An 11065-nucleotide genomic window follows, 5' to 3' on the forward strand; every position below is an offset into this window, starting at 1 on the left:
TGAGTTGTGCTGCCTTATATCATGCTCTTGGCATGAAGGAGTGTTTTTCATTAATGCCAAATCTAGATGAGATGTACTTTGAGCTTAATTAGACTTGCTCACCGAAATACTTTTTAGGCTCATTTTTCTCTGCAACCTGGATGAATATTAAGCAGATGAACTAATAAATGTATTTTCAGATACATCAGAAGTACACAAAATTGGAGTAGCTACACCCCACAGGGAGGATGCACTACATGTAATGCTGAGAATGACCACAAAACTTTTATGCTGTTGAGTCACTCCAAATGAGATTGTTTCTGTGGTTTTGGGTTTTTTCCAATCTTAATGTGCTAATGCTTTGATCTGATAAAACACCACTCTTCAGGGCTCTAGTTTTTAAGGCTGGAAAAACAGCTGGGACATAACTGAGTGTCTGGAGGCAGAGGGGCCAGTCAAAACCAAGTTAAGACATTCTGACTCATTCACAAGGTGTTCTAGTTCAAAGATCTAGTTCTTTGATTTATACTTACTGTTTTTTCTCCTGTGCTGCATCATTTCACTGCATGCTTACATCAGCAGCCTGTCTTCTCACAGCCTTGCAATAAGCTAGGTTTTTAACCGTTAACATTTCTATTTCCTCAAACTCATTCCAAGCAGAATTGTTGTAATTGCAAATGAAAACAAAGGTGGGAAATAATGGGGGTAAAATAGAGGTGTGCCTTGGACAAGGAGGCTGAGGGAAGACCTTATCACTCTCTGCCATCCAACCTGCTTCATGTTTGCCTGATTAAGATAGAAAACTTGCACTGGAATTCAGTTGTATGTTGTGATGATACAGTTAAAATTGCAGCATTTTAAATTAGTCTACTAATTAGCTACTGATAGGAATTGAAAAGCACATATAGTGTCTTGGCAGAGAGTGGATTGAGAGCAGCCCTGCAGAGAAGGACTTGGGGCTGTTAGTTGATGAGAAGCTCAACATGAGCCAGCAATGTGTGCTTGCAGCCTGGAAAGTCAACTGTATCCTGGGCTGTATGAAAGGAAGCATGGCCAGCAGGTCACAGGGGTGATGCTCCCCCTCTATTCCAGTCTCATGAGACCACACCTGTGGAGTACTGTGTCCAGTTCTGGAACTCCCAACAGAGTAAAGACTTGGAGATCTCGGAAAAAGTCCAGAGGAGGGATTTGAAATTGATCAGAGGGCTGGAGCACCTCTCCTATGAAGACAGGCTGAGAGAGTTGGAGTTGCTCAGCCCAGAAAAGAGGAGGCTTCAGGGACAGACATCTTGTAGCAGCCTTCCAGTAGCTGAAGGGGACCTGTAAGAAAGCTAGGGAGGGAGTTTTTATGAGTCTGTACTGATAAGACCAGGGAGAATGTTTTCAAACTGGAAGAGGGTAGATTTATATTAGATGTTAGGAAGGCATCCTTTCCTGTGAGGGTGGTGAGACACTGGCACAGGTTTCCCATGGAGTTTGTGGCTGCCCCCTCCCTGGCAGTGTTCAAGGCCAGGTTGGATGGGGCTTTCAGCAGCCTGGTGTAGTGGAAAGTGTCCCTGCCCATGCAGGGGTGTTGGAACTAGATAATCTTTGAAGTTCCTTCCAACCCAAACCATTCCTTGGGATTCTATATAATCCTCAGTTGTTCATGGTGTTTTTGAGACTTACACAAATAACTTGAAAATGTGTAAAATTATCTGAATTATTTTGTAGCTACTTTTGTCTTCCTGTAGCTTCCAGGGCAAATTTGTGTGTAAAATGTATTTTAGAGATGTGTATAAAATCTATTTTAGAAATCTGTGTTTGGTTTAATCTATAGCCATATTTATAAACATGCATCACAGCATACAACTTCTTCCTGTTCTACAGGCTAGTATCTGCTGGAGCCACTAAAGTTTATGCCATACTTACTCATGGAATCTTTTCTGGTCCTGCCATTTCTCGAATTAATAATGCGTCATTTGAGGCTGTCGTGGTAACTAATACAATCCCCCAAGAAGAGAAAATGAAACACTGCCCAAAAATTCAGGTACAGTGGTGTCTATCATCTGTTTAAACTTATGATTTGTTTTTTACTGTTCCCTGATGGTAGAATTTGTGCTTTGAGAGGAAAATAGTATTCTAAAATAGGCTGTGCATCTTTGCTGTTTTCATACCATCTTGCTCAAACATTGCAAAGAACTGTTTTAAGAGGATTCAAGTAGTACTATACACTATTGCAAAATATTTGGTATTTGCAACAGACTGAGTATGCATGACTTTGAAAGAGTGGCAAATGAAAAATTGGTTGGGTTTTTGGAGGGGTTGATCAATTGATCAATATTATTAATCATGCAATATTTGTATGTAGGAAATGAACTAATTATGTTATTGTGGATGCTATAGAAACCTAAGGGTTTTTTGCTTTGGGTTTTTTTTTGTTTTTTTTTTTAATACTACACTTAAAATGTCACAGATAACAATGTTGCATGTTTCTTTAGAAAGAAAAAAATCTAAAAATACAAAGCTGACTTAGGTCAATAGCTTTTATATGAGATTTCTCTTGGAAGTCATGTGTCCTTTTGGGAGTTACACCTTCATACAAAGTGAAGGGAAGCATAACATACTATTTTTTTTTTAATGCAGCATTGATTTTTCTAAAAAAGCTTAAAATATATTTGCTATTTATTGAAATTAGGTAAGCACTTAAAAGGTGTACTTGTCTTAAACTATACTTACGTCAAGTGGATACTGCCATCTAATGGCTAGAATGGCTTCTTTCTTTACAACATGCCCAGTGCCAGAAGTCTTCAGCAACAGATGTGTGCAAGGGCCAAACACAATGCTTGCTTACTCAGTCTGAATTTGTGCTTTGTATCACTGTATTTTTTTTTTGTATGTTAAGTGCCTAATGGTTTAGTGTTATTTTACTTCCTCGAAGAGGTAACAGAGCACAATGGTAAATTGAATGGTTGTTCATATATTTATAAATGGCATAGTTCATTGGTTTTGGCATCCCATAAAGTTTATCTTTATTTTTTTTTTTTCAGTTTATTGACATTTCCATGATCCTGGCTGAGGCAATTAGAAGAACACACAATGGTGAATCTGTGTCTTACCTGTTCAGCCACGTCCCCTTGTAACTGCAGGAGATTGCATCTTTGCAAAGGTCCCTTCAGCTAGCACTGTTATTTTTAACAATGCCTCTCACCCACAAGAAATTAGTATCTTTGTACAATTCTGGAGCTTGTATGTTTAATTATTATACTTGTCTTGTAATTAAATTTTGTTCTTTGCAAATGGGCAATAAATCTCCATGTTGCAGGAAACTTGGAGTTTCCTTGAGAATCTGTAAGTCTTATGTGTTGCATAACTTGTGTTTTATGTGCCCGTTGTCACCCTCTGCTAAACTGCTGCTTCAGATCTGCTTTTCTATGCAGAGCTACAAACTGTTCATAGAACTTAAGTGGAAGTAAGGCATGTAAGATAATTTTCTGTGTTAAACTAAGTGCTTCAGGCTTGGGTATCTCGTATCTACTCACCTGTCAGACGAGGAGCTGTTGGTTTTTGTTTTATGTTTAACTACCATGAATAGTATTTTGTAAGCCCGACAGAATGTAAACGTTTACATTCCTTGTTAATTTTTAGGAACTGTTGACACATCCATAGTATTAGCTGCGTTTCATACTCTTCTTGTTCTCTTTTTGAGAGATACATGTGGCTGCTGTTTTCTTTTGTAAAGCTCTTATTTCATTAAATCGTTTGCTTAATACCTATTCTTTGCACTTACTGTCTTCAGCTGTAAGATTAATGTTCAGTATTCCTGGGATGATTTATTTCATATGCTTCAATAATAAGGACCAATATTTAATCATGAGCAGTTTGGTTTAATTTTTTTTTTCCTCACAGGTTTTGACATTCATTGTGATCACATGAATTATTTCATAGCAGTTTTCCTTTTAATACTGCAAAGCTTCACTATGCAAAGTCCAAACAGCAAATTTAAACACATTTATACTTGTACAAACTGGTCTCTACCCACATTTACTTGATTTAAAAGTATTTTAAGAGACTTTTTTTTCCAAACTGTACAGTCAATAGACCTTCAGGTTTCTACTACAAAGAACTAGAGGACTTTGCTGCCAGTGAGCTATGGTAGGCCATCTAGTCTCAAATACTTCATGATTTTAATTCTCTAATGTTTATTAAAAAGTTTTGCCTCTTGTATGCTGAGAAAATTTATGGACTGGTAATGAAGTCAGTAATGGATTCTTCAGGAAAAATCAGACGTAATATTGCAATTTTGGGTCTTTGAATCCTTCTACAGTGTTTTCAGTGTCCCTGCTAGAAAGGAAGAGTGTGTCTATTGAGATAGTGTTCCTGCACCTAGATCATGGGAAAACTCATTTTCCTACCAGAAACTGTGATTGTTGATTATAGAAGCCTTCACCCTGCTTGAGATTCTCCTTTACTAAGAAGCTGCATAAAAAATAGCATCATTTTATCCTACCTTGCTTATTCTGAAATATATTTATAATGATAAAATATTGTATTGTGAAATTGAATTTTCCATTACATTTAAGACAATCTTCAGACAGACTATTTTTTTTAGTTTCTCTTAGAATGAATGTATCTTGTCTCTATAATTTTTTTCATATAATTTTCTCTTTCTTCTGTGGGTTTCTTTTTCCTACATGAAAATAAGTACAGCAGCTTTACCTGTATTGTTTTCAGTGCTGAGTACAGAAAAAGGGTATATATGGTACTGTGATGAGAATGCAATTTAGATATTAGTTCTCAGAGGAATTCCTCATTATGGCTGAATTTTCAAAAATACATTATAACACAATGGGAATGAATTTACAGTATTGTTTTCTGAGGTAAAGCAATTTTTAAAATGGAAGAATATTTAACCTATTGTCTTAACTGCTAAAAGTATTTTCAAGTTTTTAATGCCATTTCTGTGGCCACTTGATTATACCAAAGTTTAGACTTTAATTCTATGCAAAAGGTATGTAATACATTTAATGCACAGCATCAATTAATTTGCTTTTTAGATCGTTGTTACAAATAAAATTATTTGCCTCTACTGTGCACAAGTATTGTAAATAAAACTTTAAAATTTACTTCTGCAAAGAGATTCCTTGTGTTTTTATTTTCTTCATGCTCTTTTTGGAGACCATCCCCTGCACAAATTAAATAGGATAGAATATGGGCATTGATTCTCTTGCAAACCTTGCTCATAAATCATGCTGCAGCTGTCTTGGACATAAGGGTGAACCGGTAATCACACCATACTGCTACACATTTTTATAATACAATCATCCTTCTCTTTTTATATTCTGACAAGAATGACAATGTTTTAAGTTCATTGGGGGTCTGAGCTAACACTGTATGATTAATTGAAGTTATTTCTCAGACTGTTACAAGCAAACCCACTCAACTGTATTGAATAAGATGAGATGAGCAGAAGGAAAATCCAAAGTTAAGCTTACATTGGTGTCTGATGCATTTTGTGCACTTGATGTGCTTATAAATAGTTAGAAATTAATTCCAACAGCTCTGTGAAAAAAACGTCCATTTTCACAATTAAGACATGGAAACAGAAAATTGTGAGCTGTTTGGTTTTTAATGCTCTGTTCTCCCCTGTCCACGGTGATGCTCTGGTCTGAAGATCAGAGGACAGTTCATCCTGTTGCAGAATCAAACAGGGGAATCAAAAAATTAACAATGAAATAAAGGCAACACAATCAAATTTATTGTGAACAGCTCACTTTGGGTTGCAGTCCTGAACATCATTTTTAAAAACAGTATTTTGATGGGTTTTAATTACATTTGTTTCATGATAGTTTCAGAAATTTTTTTTGGCTGTTTTAACTTTGACTAAGGTGCTTTAAGCTAATTTTAAAATTTTTGTGTTACAAAAAGTTATGACTCAAACTCCTGAACACAGGCAGGTGGGTGAGTTTGTAGCATAATCTGAGGGTCTTCCTCAGCGGAGCTCTGAAAGCTTCCTCTGCACTTGTTGGAGGCCAGTCTTCTCTACAGTTTCTTCCCTACAGAAGATAACTGCTTCACAGTTATCTGCTGTTTATGGTTTTGGTTATTTTTAGGACCTGCAAACATGTCTGCAACTGTTACCAGAAGGAATTCTTTGGTTTTTACATCCAGTAAGGCTTCCGCAAGTGATTTTGTAAGAATTTCCTCAGTTTTGGTCTCCATTTCTCTTTGTGGTTCTTTTCATACATCTGTTTACATCAGTTTGAATAGTCAACTTAAGTATTTTAAAAACTGAGCAACTTAAATCATCTCTTGGAAAATTTCCTGGACGTATTACACAAGATTACATTGAGCATGCTATTAACCATGAAAACGTGGGTTTGTATCATAATTGTTGGTATGAGGCTTATGACACTAGAGAAAAGACATGACTGCAAGACTTTAAGTAAATTAACCATCTCTTAGATAAAGACAGTAGAACCCTGATTTTTATAAATGAACCAAAGCAACTTGCTGGAAGTTTTCATCTAGAAGATAAAATTGAGAAAAAAGAAAAGAAAATGTAATGCTGTAATGTTCACCAGTCTGATTTCCATGTTATGGAAAACCAAATTTTTAGAGGAATTAAGGCAATTGAAGACTCTTGCTCCATTTTAAATTATGGTTTTCATTCACAAAGGTGGCAAAATACATGTATTGTTACCAGTGGGTCCTCCTCTAGCATGTGGGGTAGTAGGAAGTGGTTTTCTTCTTTCAGGTATATTGTGCTTCACAGGAGACAAAAAAAGACTTGCATAATGTCTGGAGGAAACCTGAACTTTAAAAACCAGGAAGTTAGTAGAAATTCTGGAGTTCTGGACTTGAGTTCCCCTGCATTTAGCCCCCACTCTTTTGAAGGGAAATATCAGTGTATTTTGCTTCTCATGTTTCTTAAATTAATAAAAAGAAAAAAGTGCTCTGTTCCGATTAGTGTTCAGCTAAAGTTAGTTTTGCTCTGCATGTAATTGAAACTCTTATACTCATGGCTGGATGACAGTTCCTAATATGAAAAAAAAAATCAGACTAATCCAAAAGAAAAGGCAAAGAATAGGTAACTTCTTAAAATTTCTGAAGTATGTAAGTGTAGACTGCAAGGAACATCTCCAAAGACAATGAGCACCTGTCAGAAATTGTGAGGTTTGATGACAGGGCACCTTGCTTTGGAAAACATGCTTGCCACCAAAGTGACTGGGTCATAAGCATTTCCTGTTTTAAGCAATGTTACAGTGTCATACACCAAGGATGTGGTTAGGTGCTTGAAGAATCCAACTTTCACAATCCAGTTTGTGCCAAATCTTTCTCTTTGGTACTATTTCACAGCTAATTAAGCACATTTGCTTTACAATATGGTGAAAAGAAACTATAAATGCATAGAAACTAACTTTCCTGTGTTGTGGCATATGATCTGTGAAATGCTCAGAGTGGAATAGCTAGTATAGGGTGTTAGCAATTAATGCTTTCCTCCTACCAGAAATGCATTAAATGGCCTTGCAGAACACAGCAGTGAGGCATCTCCATTAATTATAACACAAACAAGGCTCAATGAAAACCTCAGTGCATCCCGCATGGAAAGAGAAATCTGGTTACCTGTAGAGAGCAGAGGAATTGTATTTTTTTACAGAATTCATGGCTTGGCTTCACAGGTGAAGATTTAGGAGCACTTGCTGCAAGGACACTGATGGCTGATGAGGCCAATGAGGGACAAGCAGTGGGGTTGCAAAAGGCCCAGCAGAAATTCTCCTGTGAGGGGACAGCCAAGGCACGGTGCTTTCTGTGCTGTCTTTTCTCCTCAAGACTGACTCTACTGTGTTCCCAATGGAGGAAGCAGTGTTATGGATGGTGTCTCCATGTGGACACTGCTGGCAGTCAGTATGGCAAAGCTGAGGGGTTGTTTCAGGGAGTCCCCGTATCTCCCTTTGGGGCTCCTCTGCTGCGGCAGCCGGTGGCAAGTTCACCACAGAGCACAATCTTAGGGAGGGGGTGATCCTCCATCCTGGAGACATCCTGCCCAGCACAGCTGTGTCCTCAGTAGCATGGCCTCAGTACTGGTGACCCCTGCATGTTCAAGGACAGTGACATTGGTCACACAGTCAGTCCAGTGGATATTTAGGGTTGTATGGAGGCAGCACTGATGGAAGCGTTTAAGGAGTCTGTCACGGTTTAACACTGGCCCGGCAATTAAACCGAGTGACAGATACTCTCTATTAATCTCTCTCTCCTACCTGATAAAGAAAGGAGAGAGAATAAGGGAGAGAGACTTACGGGTTGGAAACTAAACTACACAACTTTAATGAAACAGTAGTGATAAATAGGAAAAATTACTAAATAGGAAAAATTACTAAATATATACAAATATACAAATATACAGGAAGATGGATACCACATTCCTCCTCCCTTTTCCCCCAATAGCTCTCACGTCACCACCGACGCTGCAGGGCAGCCCTGGGAAAGTCCAGGCTGGACTCCTGGAGTCGGCAGCAGTTGGGAACTGGAGGCAGGAACACACAGATATGGGCTGGCACGGATCAGGACCACAGGCAGACGAACGAACGGGATCCTTCCAGGATGCCGGGTGAAGGAAGGGAAGCAGGAAAGGCAGGAAGGGCAGGCAGCCGGAAGCTGGAAGCAGGAAATCTGGCTTGGCCCTCGTGATCCCTCAAATTTATACTGAGGATGACGTATATGGGATGGAATACTCTGTTTGGTCAATTCTGGCATCTATCTTGTCTGTTCCTCCCCAAAGGAGGGTGGCAGGTGGGATCTCTTTATCCTCCTGGAGGGTAGAATGTTTTCCTCAGAGCTGAGCAGTGTCCTTGGCTCTGCACACCAGTCTCTAGCAGTAACTATAAACATTGAGTGTTATCAGTCCTAGAAACACACACTGTCTGAGTAACTTGCTATTAATTTCAGCAAGTGCAACTACTTACAAGAGACTTAGCTGAAAGCAAAAGTACAAGACAGAAAATCACCTTTATCCTGGCCCAAACCAGGACAGGAGTCGCAGGTGGTGGCAGTAGATGACCCATGATTCAGACCCATATAAAAAGACAGTACAATGGCTCTTTAGACACTGATCTTTGTACTTTTGTTCAGGTATTTATTGTTTCAGACTCTCTTATAAAGTCTTCCAAATGCAATGTACGCCTTTGCTAATCTGTTGTCTATCTCTTCGTCGATCGTGGCATCTGATGAAATAATGCCTCCCAGAGAGCTGAACTGCTGGACTGACTTAAGCTCTGATTCACCTGTGGTGATGCGGGAATGATGGAAGTCTTCCTGTGATGCAGGCCGGTAGAGAACTTCTGTCTTCTTCTAGTTGGCTTCCAGACCCAAAAGATCTGCAGCCTCTGCAAAGCAGGATGTTATGTGCTGCAGAGCTGCTTCTGTGTGAGCAATCAGGGCGGCATCGTCATCAAAAAGCAACTGTGGGACATGGGGATTTAGGGTCTTGGTGTCACCTTCAGTCACCTTAGGTTGAATAGGCTCCGATTGGTACTACATCAGATGTAAATGCCATTTTCTTCATCAAGGTCTGCCATGGCCCTTGGGAGCATCGTGCTGAAGAAGATTGTGAATAGAGTGGCTGTGAGAACACAGCCTTGTTTCACACCGTTGATTATTGGGAAAGATTCAGAGAGTGCATCTCCATATCTGACTTGGCCCCGCTGATCCTCATGTAGCAGGATGATCATTTTGAGGAACTTGGGGGGGCAACCTAATCGTTCCAAGGCCCTCTCCACTGACAGTGTCAAAAGCTTTAGTGAGGTCAATGAATGTCACACGAAGACCTTTGTTCTATTCCATACACTTCTCTTGCAGTTGTATGAGAATACCATGTCTGTGGTACTCCTATTGGCTCTGAAACCACACTGGCTTTCAGGTAGAACTTCCTCTGCTATAGCAGGTACTAATCTGTTCAAAAGTATTCTTGCAAGGATTTTTCCAGCAATGGAGAGCAGAGTTATACCTCGGTAGACGGAGCAGTTTGGCTTTTCTCCTTTCTTCTTGTACAGGGTGATGATCATGGAGATCTGGTGCTAAGTTGCCTTGTTCCCAACAACTCACAAGGAGCTTGTGAAATTTAGCATGGTGTGCTTGGCCTCCATGCTTCCATACTTCAGATGAGAGTCCATCAACCCCGGCTTCCTTGCCAGGTTTCAGTTGCTGTATGGCCTTAAGAGTCTCTCTCTAAGTAGGAGCTATGTCCAATTCAGTTTTCACTGATTATTGTGTAATGTTCTGAATTGCTAAGCCTTGGACTACACGGCTGGCACTGAAGAGAGTATGAAAATGTTCAGACCACTGGTTCAGGATGGAGGTTTTATCTGTCAGAAGCATTTGGCCATCTGCACTGAGTAGAGGGCTTTGAACACTTTCAGCACATCATAGAGCCCTCTGTGGTCACCTGTAACTGTGCATAGTTCAGTCTTTTCTGCTAAGCTGATCCATCACTTGTTCTGGATGTCTCAAAGTTTCTGTTGGAGCTTACTGCATGCAAAAGAAAAGGCTGCTTTTCTCACATGGCAAGATGGCTGAGCAAGGTGTCCTTGGTGAGCAGTTCTGTTCTTTTTCAACAATTCTTGGATCTCTTGGTTGTTTTCATCAAACCAATCTTTGTTTTTCTTTGAGGAGAACCCTAGGGATTCTTCAGAGGACTGCAGGATGCTAGTTTTGATGTGTTGCCAAAGCGCTTCAGGAGAGGCATCTATGGGATGATCTAAAAGTCCACCTTGAAGGTTTACCTGGAAGCTGTTTCTCACTGTATCTTCTTGAAGATTGTTGACTTTGAGCCTCCTCCTTGGGATGCCACCCCTCCTAGGTTTGGGCTGAAAGCAGAGAGCAAGTTTACATCACACAAGTCAGTGGTCTGTATGACCTTTTGCACTGGACATCGCTCAGGTATGATGGACATTGCCAACATTCCTCTGGCACACTAAGACACAGTCACTGAGGTGCCAGTGCTTGGATTGAGGATGCATCCAGGTTTCCTTCAGGCTCTCTTTCTGTTGGAAGATAGTGTTGGTGATGGTGATCTGCTGCTCAGCACAAAATTCTAGCAGCAGACGTT

General features: G+C 39.7%; 1 protein-coding gene across 3 annotated transcripts in view; it reads left to right on the forward strand.

Annotated features, from left to right (window-relative positions):
* Positions 1-5094, forward strand: part of PRPS2 (phosphoribosyl pyrophosphate synthetase 2) — a 28653-nt gene extending 23559 nt beyond the window's left edge. For all 3 annotated transcript variants that reach the window (XM_071748153.1, XM_071748155.1, XM_071748156.1), the window contains 2 exons: positions 1849-2008; positions 3009-5094. In XM_071748153.1, coding sequence (XP_071604254.1) covers positions 1849-2008; positions 3009-3101 — 253 coding nt within the window. In that variant the 3' untranslated portion in view covers positions 3102-5094. The remainder of the gene's footprint in view (positions 1-1848; positions 2009-3008) is intronic.
* The last annotated feature ends 5971 nt before the right edge of the window (positions 5095-11065 follow it).

This window comes from Heliangelus exortis, chromosome 1 (genome assembly GCF_036169615.1).
Source record: "Heliangelus exortis chromosome 1, bHelExo1.hap1, whole genome shotgun sequence".
NCBI lineage: Eukaryota > Metazoa > Chordata > Aves > Apodiformes > Trochilidae > Heliangelus > Heliangelus exortis.